The sequence below is a fragment of the Plectropomus leopardus genome, chromosome 16 (genome assembly GCF_026936395.1).
Source record: "Plectropomus leopardus strain MGB_pleo_1.0 chromosome 16, ASM2693639v1, whole genome shotgun sequence".
NCBI lineage: Eukaryota > Metazoa > Chordata > Actinopteri > Perciformes > Serranidae > Plectropomus > Plectropomus leopardus.
Window position 1 is genome coordinate 1,102,501 of NC_142191.1, and position 19,496 is coordinate 1,121,996.

At 44.3% G+C, this 19,496-nt stretch overlaps 2 protein-coding genes across 3 annotated transcripts in view; both read right to left on the minus strand.

The window, feature by feature from the left end:
• ckbb (creatine kinase, brain b) overlaps nt 1–4,132 on the minus strand; it is a 10,241-nt gene extending 6,109 nt beyond the window's left edge. The window contains exons 1-2 of the mRNA XM_088089839.1: nt 3,979–4,132; nt 779–991 (exon numbers count right to left, since the gene is read on the minus strand). Coding sequence (XP_087945965.1) covers nt 779–971 — 193 coding nt within the window. The 5' untranslated portion in view covers nt 972–991; nt 3,979–4,132. The remainder of the gene's footprint in view (nt 1–778; nt 992–3,978) is intronic.
• An 8,151-nt stretch (nt 4,133–12,283) lies between these two features.
• On the minus strand, nt 12,284–19,141 carry prph2lb (peripherin 2-like b). 2 transcript variants are annotated; one of them, XM_042502939.2, is made up of 4 exons: nt 18,982–19,141; nt 16,653–18,455; nt 13,834–14,080; nt 12,284–13,713 (listed from the first exon to the last, which is right to left on the minus strand). In XM_042502939.2, exons 2-4 carry the CDS (start codon nt 17,231–17,233, stop codon nt 13,459–13,461), a joined length of 1,083 nt encoding a protein of 360 aa, XP_042358873.1. In that variant the 5' UTR covers nt 17,234–18,455; nt 18,982–19,141; the 3' UTR covers nt 12,284–13,458. The 2 variants fall into 2 exon arrangements, with proteins under 2 accessions (XP_042358873.1, XP_087945640.1); XM_088089514.1 differs by having other exon boundaries at nt 12,284–14,080.
• Between the last annotated feature and the right edge of the window lie 355 nt (nt 19,142–19,496).

A 19,496-nucleotide genomic window follows, 5' to 3' on the forward strand; every position in this document is an offset into this window, starting at 1 on the left:
GAAACCTGGTCTGGATTGTTGTCTGGTTTCTAGGGTTGGTATCTGGTTCAGAGGGTTGTTATCTGGCTTAGAAGATTGGTACCTGGTTTAGAGGGTTGGGACCTGGTTCAGAGGGTTGGGACCTGGTTCAGAGGGTTGGTACCTGGTTTTTGGTGTAGGTACCTGTTTTACAAGGTTTGTACCTGGTTTAGAGAGTTGGTACCTGGTTTCAAGGGTTGGATATGGTTTAGAAGGGTCGTACCTGGTTTAGAGGGTTGATACTTGATTTGGTGGTTGGAACCTGGGTTGGGTTTGTAACCTGGTTTCGTGGATTGGTACCTGGTTTGGGGGGTTTTACCTGGTTTAGAGGAGTTGTATCTGGTCTAGAGAGTTGGCATCTGGTTTGGAGGATTTGTACCTGATTTAGAGGATTGTTACCTGGTTTAGAGGGTCTATACCTGGTTTAAAGGGTTGTCACTTAGTTTAGAGGAGTCATTCCAGATCAAGAGAGTTGACACTTGGTTTAGAGGGTTTGTACTTGGGTTAGAGGAGCCGTACCTGGTCTAGAGAGTTGGTACCTGGCTTCGAGGGTTTGTACCTGGTTTCGGGGGTTGAGTTCCTTAAAAAGTGCTCTCTGAATACAGTGTATTATTATTATTACCTGGTTTGGAGGGTTTGTACCTGGTTTTAAAGGTTGATACCTGGTTTCGGGGGTTGGTACCTGATTTGGGGGTTTGTACTGGTTTAGACGAGTCGTCCCTGGTCTAAAGAGTTGGTTCCTGGTTTTGAGGGTTTGTACCTGGGTTGTCGACACCGGTCTGGATCACGTCGTCCAGGGTGAACCCGCTGGGCGTCTCCTTGTCCCTCAGGCTGGCGTACATTTCGGGCGTTAGCACCTTGGCCATGTGGTTGTTGTGCTTGCTGAGGTCGGGGTACTCCTGGTCCGCCGCGTAGTTCATCTTCAGCTTGTTGTGGGTGTTTCCGAAAGGCATGATGTCGTCGGGCTGCTGACCTGGGGTCAGTTCACACAGGTCAACAAAAACACCTCTGAGTCGGCTCATCGAACAAACTTTTTATGAAAACTGCAGCTCAGCAACACAACAGTTTATCAACAGTTTATTGACAGTTTAACCCTTTGAAACCTGAGTGAATTGACTAGATTTCTTTCAAAAAACTGGGAAGAAGGTGACGACCAACGAAGGAAGAAATTACCCAAAATATGATGAGAATTTAGTTGTCCTGAAAGTAGTGATTTTTTTTTATTTAAAAAGTTTTAAAAAGTGACATGAAAAATGATAAAAAAGCATAATAACTCTGCAACATAATTTTAAATATGTAATTATGATTATGAATATAGATTTTACTAGGTATTTTTCTCTAGCTTTTTAAAAATAAATGTCTAAATCTACTAATTTCTTGCAATTTCTAAAAACATTTCTTACCAAATTGCTCATTGCCTTTTTAAAGAAACCAATTAGCTCAGAGATAAAAGGGTTAAAAAGCTTGTAAAATGCATCTGAAAGCAACACAAGAAAAGAGGTGTCACTCCTGGTTTCAAAGGGTTAACTGTGCAGTTATTAACATTGTATTGACAGTGTTATTGTCTGTTTAGTGGCGTTTTATTAACCATTTAACTGTCATTTTATTTATGGTCCAGCTGTCAGTTTATTAACACGTAATAAACTGTTTGACTGTTTGATTATTAACAGTTAAACTGCATTCATTAACATGTAATTAACCATTAAACTCCCATTCATTAACATGTAATTAACCGTTTAACTGTTTATCAACCGTTTATTAACCATTTAATTGTCTGTTTTTTTAACATGTGATTAACTGTTCAACTGTTTATTGACAGTTTAATTGTGTTCATTAATATGTAATTAACCGTTAAACTGTCTCTTCATTAACATGTAATAAACCGTTTAATTGTTTATTAACAGTTTAACTGTATGTTTAAACACGTCATCGGGTTTTTGATGCAGTCAGAGATTAAAACACGTTAACAGATCAAAGGAATATGATCACTTTCATGTTTTTATCGCCTAAAATTAAGGCTGCATATTGTGGGCACTTTCTGTAATCAATAATTGGTAAACTTAGCAATCAATTCCTTGTCATTTGCTTATTTCAAACAACACCAAATTTTGCAACATATTGCCGATTCTCTGACAGCACTGCAGTCTATTGATTGATCGATTAAATTTCACATTATCAGTTAAATTCTTCTTCCTATGACTTCGTTAACATCCCTAAATATTCATGATTAAAAGCTGTGACAGCAATATAATATTTGTTGTTTTGGGTTTTTTTTTTTCATTGGCAGGACAGCTGGTAGACAGGAGAGGTGGGACAGAGGCAAAGGGCCGCAGATGGGAATCGAACCCGCGGGGCTGCAGAGACCTCAGCCTGTACGGGACGCTCGCTCTGCCAGGTGAGCCAGAGGTCGCAGCCATCACTCATCTTTAAATCGTTCCTCTGATATTATTAACGTCTTTGTTTGAATGAAGGCAAAGAAACGGGTGGAAATCTTTACAGATAAATGTGTTAATTTTTTTTTTTAATCGAATTAAAGAAAAAATAATAATTTCATCACAGACAAAAAAGAACCCTTTATTATAAATCCATTGAATGTTTTAAACATTTACTCATTATTATTATTATTATTTTATTTATTTAAATTAACACTTTCACAAATTCAAACACAATCTTCATCCTACAATAACATGAAAAAAGATATAAGTGACCAGCTGATCTTTTACTGTAGTTAGAGCAGAAATAGAGTAAAATGCTCCATTATAGGCCCTGCATTTCATGCAGTACTACAATAAAAGTACATACTAGGAAAGGGTACATGAAGTATGAAAAGTAAAAGCTCTCAGTCTGTCCTCTTTCATGAATTATTAAATATGGTTTAAATATTTAAATCTGTGTAATAATGGATGAGATGAGGGGAGTTCATTTTAAAAATTATAAATGAAGACGTCATCATTTAAAAAAAAAAAAAAAAGTAATCTGTAACTGAGGCTGTTAGATTACTGCAGTGAAAGTACCACATTTCCCTCTGAGCTGAGTACAAGTACACGGAGCATCAGACTCCAGCTCAGACCCGGTTCGGCTCGGCTCGGCTCGGCACGGGAGCCCAGTGGGGGGAGGGGGGATCAGTGAGTCTAAAGCGGGACTCGGAGCTGATTATGAGCGGCGCAGTGACGCAGCAGCAAACCGGATTAACCCTTCAGGGCCCGGCTGCTGCAGCGCGCGCCGCCCCGGTCACCTTCAGAACTGGATCCCGCCGCTTCACACCGACGCACCAAGCGGCAGATTACCGGCTCTGTGTGTGAACGAGCAGGATGACGCTGCAGCGGCGGGGTGACCCGGCATCATCATCCCGGGACAAATATACAGAAATTACACCGCGGTGAGCATGCGCAGTGCGTCGCACCGTCAAACTGCAGAAACAAAAAGATCAAACGGGTTTAATCTGGATCCAGATTAGGCAGATTAGGGACTGGATTTAAGGTGGAATGATTTAAGGGGCCTTTTGTTCAAAGATGCACATCGGTGGCATCAAATCAGATTTATTGATTATTGGAGGATCACTGGTCCGTGTGCGCGAGACGGCTGCAGCTGCAGAGGAGCCGCAGACTGTTTGTCCGCTGACTGCGCAACACCTGCAGACAGGACGGAGCAAGGTCGTCGGGATGCAGACACGCACACGCACACGCACGCACGCACACACACACACGCGCGCACACACACACACACACACACACACACTCTCTCGCTCTCTCTCTCTCTATGCAGACCCCCCGGTAGAGCTCCGGTAAACAGCCGGTACAGCCTGTCTGTCTCTCCTTTGTTCCTCGGACCCCCCTCTGTCTCTGAGACCCTCTGAGTCTCTGATGTGTCCTCCGTAGAGCGCGCGTCCCTGATGATAACCGATGCACGGACGCATTGTTGAGCCGCGCTGTGATTGGTCAGTGTTAAAGGTGCTCTTACCTGTGAGTTGAGTCGGTGTGATGCGTTCAGGATCCGCTCCTGCTGCTGCTGCTGCGGATTAAAGCGGCGCTCAGCCTTTTATAACCGCCCCCCAGTCCTCATTGGCTCCTATTTACAGTCCATTCATTCCATTGGACGGAGAGCCGCTGGGGTCACATGATCTGACTCTCTCTCTCCCTCTCTCTCTCTCTCTCCCTCTCTCAGCAGGTTCACTTCCTGCCGCAGTGCCTCTGAGCAGCACTCTGTAGGTTTCAGTCCGCAGTGACTTCAGGTGTCTGTAGTCACAGATTTATTCAAAGACATCATGTCGACTGCGTCTGTCCACTGCAGAGACGTGTCAATGCCACCAACATATTGTTGAGGGCAAAACTGTGAACAAACACAAGTCATAAGAAATTTTGGATTCCTTCATTTTTTTATATTTATTTATTTATTTATGGTTCCCTTTTTTCTTTTTTTTAGATATTTTTACTAATATTGTTTTTTATTTTAAATTTAGTTACTTATTACAGTTTTTAGTTTCATTTTTATTTATTATTACTATTAATTTAATTATTAATTGTGTGTGTGTGTGTGTGTGTGTATATATACACACACACATATGTATATAAATAATTATTTGTTTATTATTTTTCCTTTTCATTTTTCCAAACTTGTTTATTTCTATATTGACTTTTTTCATAAATGTTTTTATGCATTTCTTATTTATTATGCAAATGTGTAGAATTGGCTGGAGCATGAAACATTGTTTGGAGGCTGCAAGAGGATGCTGGAGGCTGCAGGAGGATGCTAGAGGCTGCAGGAGGATGCAAGAGGATGCTGGAGGATGCAAGAGGATACTGGAGGCTACAGGAGGATGCTGGAGGATGAAGGAGGATGTTGGAGGCTACAGAAGGATGCTGGGGGCTGCAAGAGGATGCTGAAGGATGCTGGAGGCTACAAGAGAATGCTGGATGCTGCAAGAGGATGCTGGAGGCTGCAAGAGGACGCTGGATGCTGCAGGAGGATACTGGAGGTAGCAGGAGGATGCTGGAGGCTGCAGGAGGATGCTGGAGGCTGCAGGAGGATGCTGGAAGATGCTGGAGGATGCTGGAGGCTGCAGGAGGATGCTGGAGGCTGCAGGAGGATGCTGGAGGCTGCAGAAGAATGCTGGAGGCTGCTGGAGGCTGCAGGAGGATGCTGGAGGCTGCTGGAGGCTGCAGGAGGATGCTGGAGGCTGTAGGAGGCTGCTGGAGGCTGCAGGAGGATGCTGGAGGATGCTGGAGGATGCTGGAGGCTGCAGGAGGATGCTGGAGGATGCTGGAGGATGCTGGAGGATGCTGGAGGCTGTAGGAGGATGCTGGAGGCTGCTGGAGGATGCTGGAGGATGCTGGAGGATGCTGGAGGCTGCTGGAGGATGCTGGAGGCTGCTGGAGGATGCTGGAGGCTGCAGGAGGATGCTGGAGGATGCTGGAGGATGCTGGAGGCTGTAGGAGGATGCTGGAGGCTGCTGGAGGATGCTGGAGGATGCTGGAGGATGCTGGAGGCTGCTGGAGGATGCTGGAGGATGCTGGAGGATGCTGGAGGCTGCTGGAGGATGCTGGAGGATGCTGGAGGATGCTGGAGGATGCTGGAGGCTGCTGGAGGATGCTGGAGGCTGCTGGAAGATGCTGGAGGCTGCTGGAGGATGCTGGAGGATGCTGGAGGCTGCAGGTTGTGGGATGGAGTAGGATGGCAGTTGAGAGTGGAACCAGGGCCAACAGAGCATGTTGGAGGACAGGGGTCCCCAGCCGAGGGCACTCCTCCAGCTGACATCAGTCAGGGCTGAAGGTAGGTTTACATCATGTTGTCCTCTGTCCTCCGTCCAACAGTCTATCCTCTGATCAGTCCTCTGTCCAATAATCAGTCCTCTGTCCAACAGTCACTCCTCTGTCCAATAATCTGTCCTCTGTCCCATAGTCTGTCCTCTGTCCAGGAGGGGGAGGGGTCTGTGGTGACAAAGCACTTTCTCCTGCAGCTTTAAATATTTTATCACCTACAGGAGGCAGTGTGTGTGTGCGTGTGTGTGTTTGACTTCTCTTATTTCTGATCTATACGACAGATAAAAAGCTATAAATAAATAAACCAGTGGTTAACATAGAGAGCATCTATGCATTTTATTACAGTGAATTATAATTAATTCATAATTCTACATAAACTCAGAATGATTTCTGACCCTCAAACATCACAGAGCGACTCATCATTATTAGAGTCAGGTGTCTCCTGAATGATCCTGAGGGGGCTCTTAATGCATCATGAATACCTGTACTCACCTGTACTCTCCTACACTCACCTGTACTCTCCTGTACTCACCTGTACTCACCTGTACACACCTGTACTCACTTGTACACACCTGTACTCACCTGTACTCCCCTGTACTCACCTGTACTCACCTGTACTCACCTGTACACACCTGTACTCACCTGTACTCTCCTGTACTCACCTGTACTCTCCTACACTCACCTGTACTCACCTGCACTCACCTGTACTCACCTGTACTCACCTGTACACACCTGTACTCACTTGCACACACCTGTACTCACCTGTACTCTCCTGTACACACCTGTACTCACCTGTACACACCTGTACTCACCTGTACTCTCCTACACTCACCTGTACTCACCTGTACTCACCTGTACACACCTGTACTCACCTGTACTCTCCTGTACTCACCTGTACTCTCCTACACTCACCTGTACTCACCTGTACTCACCTGTACACACCTGTACTCTCCTGTACTCACCTGTACTCTCCTACACTCACCTGTACTCACCTGTACTCACCTGTACTCTCCTACACTCACCTGTACTCACCTGTACTCACCTGTACACACCTGTACTCACCTGTACTCTCCTGTACTCACCTGTACTCTCCTACACTCACCTGTACTCACCTGTACTCACCTGTACACACCTGTACTCTCCTGTACTCACCTGTACTCTCCTACACTCACCTGTACTCACCTGTACTCACCTGTACACACCTGTACTCACCTGTACTCTCCTGTACTCTCCTACACTCACCTGTACTCACCTGTACTCACCTGTACTCTCCTGCACTCACCTGTACTCACCTGTACTCACCTGTACTCACCTGTACTCTCCTGTACTCACCTGTACTCTCCTGCACTCACCTGTACTCACCTGTACTCACCTGTACACACCTGTACTCACCTGTACACACCTGTACTCACCTGTACTCTCCTGTACTCACCTGTACACACCTGTACTCACCTGTACTCTCCTCCGTTATCAGCTGTAGTAAAGACTAAGTATGCTGGAATCATTCAGTATCATCGGTTATCGTTGTTTGTGTTCAGTAAATATTGATTCCTCTGTAATAATGCAGCTTCATCATAATGTTTCAGAATTGATCAATAAGGTGTAAAACGAGTCTGTGCTGCATCAGAAGTGATCGATACTGACTGTTCAATAAAACACTGTGAAGGTCTAAAGTCTGAGTCCCTGTCACAGCTAAACACAGAGAGTCATCAGTCACATCTGTCAGCTCACTGTTCAACAAATGACAAAAAATGGACCGACAGCCAGCAGCAGCTGATAGGTGAGGTGTGTGCAGGTGAGTACAGGTGAGTACAGGTGAGTACAGGTGAGTACAGGTGAGTACAGGTGAGTACAGGTTAGTAGAGTTGAGTACAGGTGTGTACAGCTGAATATAGGCGAGTAGAAGTGTTTACAGGTGTGTACATGTGTACAGGTGAGTATGATTAAGTGCAGGTGTATACATTTGTGTACAGGTGTGTAAAGATGAGCACAGGTGTATTCTTTTGGATTAATTTATCCAAAACAAACAAATTAATAATAATAATAACAATAATAATAATAACGATGATGATAATAATACACTTTTGAAAAATACAACATCGTTATCGTCTGCGTTCTGACCGCTTGCTTCTTCATCAACAATATTTACTTTCAGTACTTAGTTACAGTTACTGTGATAAAGTAAATTTGATGATTGAATTCGGTAAACGTCAGATTGTTTCAGACTTTGACGCAGTGATTCTCTAACGGGACATTTGGTCTTCTGTCTCAGTCTGTCTCTGCTCAGATTTCTGCTCTTTAACTTTATAATCTGATTCTCAGTCTTTATAATCCGTGACCCATCACATGTATGTTTGATGATGATGACATGTGTGTTTGTAAAGCGTTGTGACTGGTCACATGACATATGATGTCATCTTATGGCGGTGAGTGTGTACAGGACGTGTTCCTGCTGAAGGTGATCCTCAGTGAAGGTCACATGCTGTTTGTCCCCGCTGAGCTGCCGTAGCTGGTTGACTCTCCGTGTTTCCTCCTTAAAGCTGCAGATTACATAATCTGCCTCCTGCCGGATTAACGCTCGCAGGTCACCCAGATCAGCTCAGGCCCCGCCCCCTCGCACACACCTCCACCTGCTGCTGGAAACACCGGGTCATGCCGCTCGTCTTCAGCTGTTTATCCCTCACAGTCAGTGGCAGGGTCATGTGACGCCATCACACCCGTCTCCATGGTAACGGCTGCCTGCTGTCAGCTGATCACATGGTGTCATTTTAATAATCAGAGATCAATATTTTACTGAGGAAGAAAACACAAAGGTTTCTCTCTCACTGATCACATGACCCACACACACACACGCTCACACACACACACACACATTTATCTGCACATTTATTATATTAATATATATGTTACTGCACACATATGTGTGTATGTGTGTGTGTTTGTGTATAAGTATCTATCTGCCTATATATACTATATATAGGCAGTATAGGCTGTATACTATATATACTGTATTTATCTATCTATATTTCTATATATATGTGTGTGTATGTATATATATTTATATGTATCACACACACACACACACACACATATGTTTCTATGTTCTGAGTCTGAGATGTGAGACACTGTGTGATGTTATTTGTTAGAGGAGTGAACAGGAGCAGCAGGAGGTGCAGATGGAGGCAGTCAGGTGATGAGAGCTGAATACAAACCAGATACACCACCCCTCCCCCACCAGACCCCTGCACTCCCCTCCCCACCCTCCATCAGCATCCCGACTCAGCACTCCTCCCCTCCCCCTCCTCCTCCTCTCCTCCTCCTCTTCCTCCTCCTCTCTCTCATTTATTCATGAACTGAGCGAGACAACAAGAGGACCGCTGCTCTGGAAGCCTGGCGGTCCCCATATAAACCAGTATAAAGACCCAGTCCCTCCAGTTTAGAGACCCAGTATCTCCTGTGTAAAAACATAGTATCTCCAGTATAGAAACCCTGTATGTCCCTTCACTGTCTGCAGGAAATCCCAGTATCTGTGGACTTACGAGGTCACGGGCTGACGGCAGTGGTGACATCAGCTCACCCTACTCCTGCCTGCAGCCAATCAGAGCGCTCCTCAGCCTCCTCCTCCTGCTATTGGCCGAGGATGTCAACAGAGCGGTGTGTTTCACGTGCAGCGACAGCAGGTCAGCGAACGCCTCACACACAGAACCTGAACACAACATTTAAAGGGCCGGTACGTCATCTGTCTGATTAATACAATAATAATAATATAGAGAGCGGAGCAGCTGAAGGCATCATCCATAAATACAAACAAACAAACAAACAAACAAACAAACAGCGGCTGAATATAGACACACTGTGCCTATGACTGATTGATCCTGGTATGATAATGAGAGTTGGGCGTGTCCATGTATGTCGAGGACTCTGATTGGTTCAGAGTAAAGTCAGAATTTCACTGTAACGTTGAGTACTAGTGAGTGATTAGTGATGTAATGGGATTACTTCTCAGTTATTAATTATTCATCATTAATATAAAATCATTAACACACCTGTCAGTCATCCTGAGAGTGACAGCAGCAGCATCGTCCAATCAGGTGGGTTAAGCTTGGTGGTGGGCGGGGCTTTACTTTGACTGGCTCTTATTGATCGATATAATCAAATATCTTACAGTACTAAATATTCTATTATAATTAATAATTATATTGAATAATATGTCTGTTATTTTATTATCAGAGGAGTAATATTTAATACATCCAAATACAATATATATTGATTATTATTAGAATAGTAATATTTTAATGCAGTAATTTAAGTAAATATTGATTATTAGGAGATTAATATTTTAATACAGTTGTATTATAATAAATATTGGTTATTATTATATGAGTAATATTTGATACAGTTATATAACAATAATTATTATAAGAAGAGCAATATTTAATAAAGTAATATTATAGTAAATATTGATATTATTCATAGAGTAATAATTAATACAGTAATATTATAGTAAATATTGATTATTATTAGTAGAGTAATAATTAATACAGTGATATAATAGTAAATATTGAGTATTGCTGGAGGAGTGATTTTTGGGCTCCTCGGTGGTGATGACATCACCGGCTTCATTCAGTCTCTGCAGACTGGCTGAGTCGTGGCTCTGAATGTTAAATAAAGTTTTGTGTGTTTGAACAAAGCAGCGTTCAGGGCGTCCTGGGCCCGGGCGGCCCGCTGGCAGCGCCGCCGCTCTCCCAGGACCCGTTACCAGGCAACCAGCAGCCGGCCGCCATGACTGCTGTGCTCCTAAAGGAGGCTGAAGATGGGACGAATAACAACTCTTAGCTTCCTGTTTACTGATTTTCAACAAACAAACCAAAAAACTTTATTGTTTCCAAAACACAAAACACTTTCTGCTGTCCGTCAGCTGTTTACACCAGACATCATCTGCACATCTGTGTGTGTGTGTGTGTGTGTGTGTGTGTGTGTGTGCGCGCGCGCGCGTTTCTGATTGGCTGAGCCTGTCACGGACTTCAGGTGCATTGTGGGACATGAGGAGGTGTTTAGAAACAAATGTAAATCTGGTCTTGTTTAATCCGCGTCTCCATGGTAACCAGCTCACTCACTCACTCTCTCTCTCACACACACACACACACACACACACACACACACACACACACACACACGGATTATTAACAAGAACACGCCCCCTATGTGATGTCACTGGCGACATCTGATTGGCTGCTGAGATGAAGGAAGTGATGAAGAGGAGGAGGCGTTACATAAGAAGAGGAGGAGGTCTGATGGAGGAGGTGCAGAGCAGAGTGTGTCCATGTGGCGCCTCCTGCTGGGGAGAGAGAGCGTGTCCTCAGAGAGACACAGGAGGACGCTCCGTGTGTCTCCTGTCTTTGTCCCAGTAAAGCCGCAGCTGCAGGTCCAGTCTGCTCTGAGTGGCTTCAGTCTCATGTTGGTGATCTGAGTTTTTCATGTTTTTATCCAAAACTCTGGTGCTGTTTTATGCACTGTATCAGTGATACTCAACTCGCTGCCAAGTCTGGCCTCTGATAGGGCCCCTGGTGGCCCCCAAACATCTTCTGATTCACAATAAAAATAAAGTGATTGACTCTGTGAATAGTTTTTGTCCTTTTAGTATAAATAAAGTGTCAGAGACACAAAACAGCATCAACATAGAGCTTGTTGATCAAAACAAGAGCCAGAGGAGGATCCCCCACACCCCTGACAGAGGACACAGCTGACACTGATGTCCTAAAATACTAGAAATGTCCTAAAATACTAGAAACGTCCTAAAATATGAGAAATGTCCTAAAATGCCCCCAAGTGTTTATGCCTAGAACCAGCCTCGGTTTTAGGTGGTGGTAGTGGTAGTACTGGTATTACTTGTAGTACTGGTATTACTGGTGGTACTGGTGTTACTGGTGATGGTGTCAGTGGACGCTCACAGAGCGCTCAGTGTGTCTCTGTCTCCCTCTGGTGGACAAACTCGTGAACGACAGAAACTCAGAGTTTTCTGATTTTTGGGCCTCATGGAAGAAACGATACAAACAAATTTTCTTATTGTGTCTCATATTCACAATTTGTTCTTATTTTGTTTGTGCCCATTGATTTGGGGGATTTACCAACATTTCCTTTATTTTTGCTTTTCTCTGAGGTAAGAGAAAATTTTGTAAGTGAAAAATAGCTCGTTTTCACAGTCCACAAATTGTTGTCCAAACCATGGAAAAATAAGTTTTATATTTGAGAAACATTTAAAAAAAAACCATATAATTAAAACATAATTAAATTTAAATGATGTTTTAGATGTTTTAATTATAATGACTAGATTATTACTTTTCAGGTCTAAAGAAATACTAAACTGTACTGCTGGTTTCCTCCTCAGACCCCGGAAACACTGCACCACAAAGGGTTAAAAAAGAACAATTAGTGTTTATATTAATGATTTTATCAGCAGATTCATAATTCATACAGAAACATGTCAGAAATAAATACAGCGTCAGTCAGATGTTCTTTGATCTTTATTAAAATCATCATCACACACAGGCTAACAGTTTCCCTCTGCTTCCAGTCTTTGTGCTAAGCTACGCTAACCTCACACGGAGAGATGAATCTGATGCATCAAATGTTGGGTGACAGTGACGTCATTCGGTCTGCCGGACATCCCACATCACCAAAAACATGTTAGAGAAAAAAATGACCAAATTGTTTTTCAAGAATCACTAAAATTTTGAAGATAAAAAGAACGTTAAAAATTTTTTAGGAAGAAAAAAGTCACCAAAAAATCGCCCAAAATTTAGAAAGACAATAAATATTGCCAAAAGTTATAAAAATCACAAAACAATTTGCAGGAAAAAAAAATCTGCTGTCTGTGTTCAGCAAGGTGGAACCTGATTGGCTGGATGTTTTATGACTCATCACTTTTACTAAATGACAGCAGGCCAGGGGCCAGTCGCAGCACCATACATGTTTCTAGGATTTTAGGATGTTTCCAGGATTTTACAACATTTCAATTATTTTATCAAGTTTCTAGGACTTAAAGACATTTTTAGGATTTTAGAATGTTTTGAGGATTTTAGGACATTTCTAAAACAAGCTCTATTTTGATGCTGTTTTATGTCTCTGACACCTTATGGAGACTAAAAGTTAAAAAACTATTCATAGAGTCAATCACTTTATTTTTAGTGTGTATTAGAAAATGGCTGGGGGGCCACTAGGGGCCCTATCAGGGGCCGTTAGTTGAGTATCAGTGGTTTAGACTCTATGTTTAGCTAAAATGTTTCCCTTGTTGCAGCAGTGAGGTGAGACAGGAGACGTGTAAAGATACACTGTCAGAGCTAACATGCTAACAGCAGAAGTCTGCAGGAAGTTTTTAACCCTTTCAAACCTGGTCACACTCACAAAGTTCTTCTTTTTTCTGAAGGCAGAAACGCTGCATCAGACCTGTAGAGTTCTGCAGCAGCTGAACATCTTTCAGACTTCACATCTGGAAGGCATCGATTAAGTTTTTCTTCAGCTTTTCTTCAGCTTTTCTTCAGTTTTTCGTCAGCTTTTCTTCAGCTCCTCAGGATCAAAACATGCTGAGCTTCCCTCAGAGCCTCCTGGAGCTGGACGTGAGTCTGAGTTCAGGATCAACAGAGCCTCACTGGAGCTCGCCCGTCGCTCCTTGGGCCAGACGCTAGCTGGCCACAGGGATCTGGACCTGCCGTGAAGGCACCTCCTGCTCGGCGGCGGCAGTCGGGATGTTGATGTTGGGGTCGTCGTCGACCTGGTAACACTTCCCCAGGTTCTTGATGATGTTGAAGTTGGAGCGGGCTGTTTCTGCCAGACTGTTCTCCAGAATCCACCCGTCCGACTCTGAGTCTGGATCACCCAGCCGGAGGACATTCTCCATCGCTGTCTGTAGGTAACGGACTCCGGTCAGGACCAGCAGCTGCAGAGAGAAGAAAACATGGTGTGACATCGAAATGAACTGGTCCCAGAGTGACAGCGATGGACTCATTGAAGGCGTGTTAAAGGCTACTTCCTGCAGTGTCTCCGGAACTGGGCGCACCTCGAACAGCCATATGAGGAGCACGGTGAGGCCGATGGACTGCATGATGCCGGTGTAGTGCTCCATCAGCGCCTGTCGGCAGCCTTTCCTCCACAGGTTCAGCTGCTGGCTCAGCTGGTCAAAGTTAAAATGTGCTGTTCGGTTGCTGATCTGCTGCTGGATGCAGGGCCGAGGGGACACGGTGCTGCAGCAGCTGAAGGGAACGCCGTCCACCAGGTACTTCCCCTCCACGTTACTCCTCAGCCGACTGCAAGGAGGAGCAGCCAGTTAGAAAAGTACCACAACTATAACTAGTACTGATTTTGCTGATACTACTACTGATACTACTGCTATTCAAAGTTTTCAGTCATGTGACTGGTATGGAGTCCTGGAAGGCAAAAAAATGCTCCATTTTTGGACATTAGAGTCTTGGTTTGGACCTCTGTCGGGGGTGTGGGGGATCCTCCACTGGCTCTTTTTTTGAGCTCTATTTTGATTCTGTTTTATGCACTCTGACAGCTTATGTAATTGTTTTAGATAGTGCAGAAACAACTCCCAGTATCAATCACTTTATTTTTTATTGGGAATTAGTAAATGATTGGATTCAAAGGTCTGGACCCCGACGGCTATAGATCCTGAGTCAGTGTTAAACTGTCAGGAGGGTCTGATCTGCTCTTTGGTTCAGATAAATAAAAGTTGACATAAAGGTAAAGGCGTTTGACAGTGATGTAAACCCTGTTTGTTGCATCTTGGGTCATTCAGAGTCTCTTGAACCTGAGCTGAACCCTGTCAGTTAAACCTGATTAATCCCAGGACGTTTGACCTCAATCTGAAAAGACTCTGTGTACTCACTGCTGACAGGTTGGCACCAACATTTCTTATTTACTCACTTTTCTATCACGTCTTTAGGGACACTGCAGTCCAGACGGATCCACAAGATCCCTTTGCAGTCCATTAGAAACACATGGATAACTCCAGAACCTGACTGGACTCAGCAGGATCTGGTTTCTAGATCCATTAGAATCTAACCTCAGTCAAAGAGGATCTTTTAAAACCAAAAGAAGACTGGGTTCAACCAGAAATTAGTTATTTCTTGAGTTCTAGAGACTTACAGATCAAGTAAGGTCCACTAGGATCCACATTTGGATTGAACAGGAGGTAGATTTTGACGTTTTACTTGTTTGTGTGTTGTCACCACAATCAGCTGACACTAGCTTTAAGGTCCATACACGTATTGTGTTTTTTGCGTCCTCAGATCAGTTGTTTTCATCAGCAGGCACGCTCAAAAGGTGACGCAACATGCAACATTTGGGGATACCCAGAGCTTTACATGGGTCCCACATACAATTTTTGTATTTTGGTTTTGATGATGGCAGCACATATAGATGCAGCAGCCAGTAGCTCCTCAAAATCTTGCTACTTTTTTGTTAGAAAAAAGTACAATAGAGAAGCACTTATCAACATCGGAAAAAGTTGTGTGGGGTTTGGACTGAATGCAGCAGACTGCGAGAGGACAACAGCATCAACAGCATACGCCGAGCGGTCAGACAGACCAGAGGGGAGTAACAAATTAGAAAGACAAAGACAGGGAGGAGAGCCAGCATCAGGGCGAGGCTTACCCAACTTGGACCGAGAGTTGCTCCTCTACCAACCAGAGACATGGTTAACCCCTAACATCCTGGATCAAGCTGTTGCCCTGGATGGGCGGACCTTGTTCTGAGCCGGCAGGACACAAGACTCTGATGCAAATTCAAAAAATGCCCTATAGGAATTGACTGATGCCATCAGCAGCAACCGGATGTAATTTTTATAGTAGCTGCTGATTTTGATCAACTCATCCTTCAACTCCAAAGATGTAGCAGGATCAGGACACATTTTAATGTCATTTTTCAAACTTTTTTTCAAACGTTTAAAAAAATACCAATAAATCTACTTTGCACCTTGTATTTCTCAAATGTTATGGAAAAGTCTGTGATATCACTACAGCTCAGGGACAGAAGTTAGAAGTTGTCTCGTTGTGCAGATATTTCAGTGTTTGGCTCGATGACTTCCTTTCTTTTAAACCTCGGGTTGATAATCTCCTTAAAAAGCTGAGGCTGAAGTTCAGCAGCACGTCCTGTTTCTCCTTCAAGGCCAGAAACAGACCGGTCGCTGCTTCGTTTTTAGCTGCTTTGGATCACGGTGATCTGTTGAACATGAACGCTTCTGCATTATGTTTGCCACATGTTAGATTCTGCAGATCCGAGATTTGTCTCACTCACAACTTTACACTTTATTCCAGAGTTGGTCGGATCATCTTTGACCTTTGCCTTTAGTCGTTGTTCATATGTAAAGTTTTACTGTGTAAACTTCCCTCTGACATTCACACTGTGATTATCAGAGATCTGACTGCAGCTACAGTCTAGATCTCTACCATTACTTTTGTTGTCTTGTTTATCGACTGATCTCACCTGCAATAACCTCCAAAAGATTTAAAACGAAGACAACTGTCCTGATTTTAAAGCTCTCGGAAGTACAAAGGTGAATTAATAGTTTGGTACTTGTCATTGTGAGAAGATGTTTTTACTACTTCTACACGTTACTGTGTTTTCTGGTATGTTTTTTGTGATTGTTTGTAACATTTTCTTATCTTAAAATGGGCCTCTTATCTGAGGCCCACTTGACTGAGACACCTATGTGGGCCATTATGGAACCTGTGGACATTTTTCAGCCCATTTTGACCACTTGTCCCCACATACAGATGCTGGTTGGGTAGAAAGTGTTGAAACTGAGATAATGTGCTACTGGGACCAACAAAGATCCCTTCATAATTCAATCGGGATCTCAAAGACTCCACTTACTCCACCACGCTGCTGCTGGTCATGTCCAGGTAGCGATTGCTGATCCACTGGACCTGGAGCCAGTCCCGGTACCCGGTGTTCCCACAGCACTGGAACTGGATCTGCAGCAGATCCAGAGTCTTCTTCAGGTAGCAGCGGCCTGGTGTGTCCGTGTCCTTGTAGTACCTCATGGCGTTCCTCAGGCCCAGGAACAGCGACTCCTCCAGCTGGCCACGGATGCTGTAGCACGTGAGCGCCCCCGCCAGGACGCAGGAGGTGAAGAAGAAAGTGCAGACGACGTACGGCATCATTACCAGCTTCCAGCGCAGGAACTTGTTGGTGTCGGCACAGTCCAGGCAGATCTTCCCGCCCAGGAAGTTGATGCAGCAGGCCGCCAGGCCCGTGGTAATCAGCATGTGAGGCACGTAGAGGATCCCCTGGTCTGACATCACTTCCTGCCATTTCTGAATTTCTACTTTGAGAAATAAGCCCATGCCGAAGAGGATGGCTCCGGTCAGCACAGAGATCCAGTTTAGCAGCCAGAGGACCTCAGCGAGCTTCTCTCTCTCCACTTTCGTGAAGGTCACCTTACCAACCACCATGGCCGCCCAGATTTCTATGTGTTTCACGTCCCAGCGGCCGGAAACATGGCCGAAAACTGGAGTGCCTTAAGGTTCAGAACCGCCAATAGCAACCAAGGGCCGCATTCAAAACATGTCAGGAGACAAAAAGCCTTATTTCCTACATGAAGTCATCTCAGGAGCTGATTTAACTTGAACTGGTCCAGTTTGAAAAGTATCGGTCCATTAATCAGGTTTTAGCTACCTTAACTCCGATTCCCCTTAAATTTGTCCGTGACTGAAAAAAAACGGAAGCTATAATGTTAAAATATTGAGATCCAAGACTCCATGATGCATTTTATAACCTCAGTGTGTTCTCACTTCAGACACTTTTCCCCAAAACTCAGTCTGACATTTGTTTCTGAAAAAATAAACTTCAACAACATCAAACAGTCAAACCGCAGTTTGGGAAAGTTTTACAGATGGGTCGGTCTTCCGCAGATGGTTCGGTCCAGTCAGGATTTGTTTGTCTCTCGTCTTCTCCTCAATCCCTAACCCTCCTCCACCCTGCTGCTGAGCGTGAACTTGGCCTCAGATCCAGCTAACAGAAACCAAATTGCACCCTCACATCCAGTCTCAGGGGGCAGGGTTTTGAGTTCAGGGCTCTGACTTTTGGGATCAGGGTTTAAAAAGTCACAGTGTAGGGTTTTGTGTTCAGGGTTACGTGTCTAGGGTTCACGTTTTTGTTTTAGGGGGTTTGGTGTTCTTAGTTCAGAGTTTAGGCTTTTGGGGTCAAGGTTTAAGGTTCTGGGTTCAGGGTTTAAAAGTCATAATTTGGGGTGATGAAGACACAGTTGTGGGTTTCCTGGGTGAAGACCTCAGGGTCCTAGGTTCAAGGTTTAGTGTTGAGGATTCAGGGTCCTGGATTTAGAGCTCCGTGTTCAGGATTGAGGGTTCAGTGTTAGGAGTTCAGGGCACAAGGCTCAGGGTTGAGGGTTCACTGTCCTGGGTTTTGAGCTTACGGTCCTGAGTTTAGAGTTCGGGGTTCAGGGTTCAGAGTTCAGTGTTCAGGGTCAGGGGTTCTGGGTTTAGAGCTTTGGGGCCTGGATCTCGGGTTCAGAGTTCAGGGTTGAGGGTTCATGCGGGCCTCTGTGCAGAGCAGAGCTGGAGGAGGAAACTGGTCTCAGAGCGTCATAAGGAGCTTATGGAGGTATTTTAGTTCCTCTTGACAGCCGTCCACGAGTCCACAACCGGGACGAGACCGCTGCAGGAAGAAGGTCAAAGTTTAATAAAACTGCTGCCGATCCATGGAGGCAATTATTGATCGGATAATCAATAAGAATCAGTTAAACAGCTCGATCAGAGATTAATGATCCGTGTATTGATCAGGACCTGAAAACTGAACTCGGACCACAAACACTCTCATCCCCCTCTGTCAGAGGAGCAGCGGGTTTGTCTATTGATCAGCTGATGATCTGACCTGTTTATTGATCAGCTGATGATCTGCCATGATTATTGATCAGCTGATGATCAGATATGTTTAGTGATCAGCTGATGTGAGAGCTTTAAACTGATCAGTGATAGCGATCGATTCAGATCTGACTGTTACCTTGACGCTAACAGAGTTCACAACAAGAAAAACGAGCTCATCCATCATGTTTGTCAACGATAATTCATCAATTTGAATCAATAAACTCATCAATTCACTGAGAATCAATAAACTCATCGATCAGACAAATTGAGCGTCCACCAGCCAATCAGCTGACAGGAAGACAAAGAGACAAGTTTACCTGCTGGACACTGAAAGCTGCCTTCTGTCGTCCCCCAGACGTCCCAACATTGTCCCATCACTGTCCTCCCATCATGCTCCTCTGCGTCCTCTGCTCGGTCCCTCGCTCTGAACAAATATTGCTGCAGAGAAGAAGAGTTTTGTGGCTCCCGTTAGCCTCAGCGCTAATCTCCTTACAGCTAATCAGCCACGTAAAGCTTTCCTGCCCCCCCATTCACCAGCTGGACCATCAGCAGGACGGACGGCCACCGCAGAGCGCTTCATCTCACGTTTTAATCAGTCAGCTGATTGTCCTCTTCCTCTGTAACAGAGACAAACAGACATTATTGATTATTAGAAAAGACTGAAGTGAGAGGACATCCCCTCAGTGTCTCATCACAGGACAGGAGACACTGAGTGAGCCTAAACCTCGCTCATCATCGTACCCCAAATATTGAGTCTCCTCAGTGGTTCAACTGCCAAGAATGAAAAACAAAATCAAATCTCTTTAAAAAATCTACCAAAATTTTGAAGAAA

Bases quoted from the DNA above. Each gene is read 5' to 3' on its own strand.
- prph2lb (XM_088089514.1), bottom strand. From the start codon at position 17,233: ATGGTGGTTGGTAAGGTGACCTTCACGAAAGTGGAGAGAGAGAAGCTC. The intron at 14,081-16,652 runs GTAAGTGGAGTC...TCCTCCTTGCAG, and splicing joins ACCAGCAGCAGCGTGGTGGA to TCGGCTGAGGAGTAACGTGG.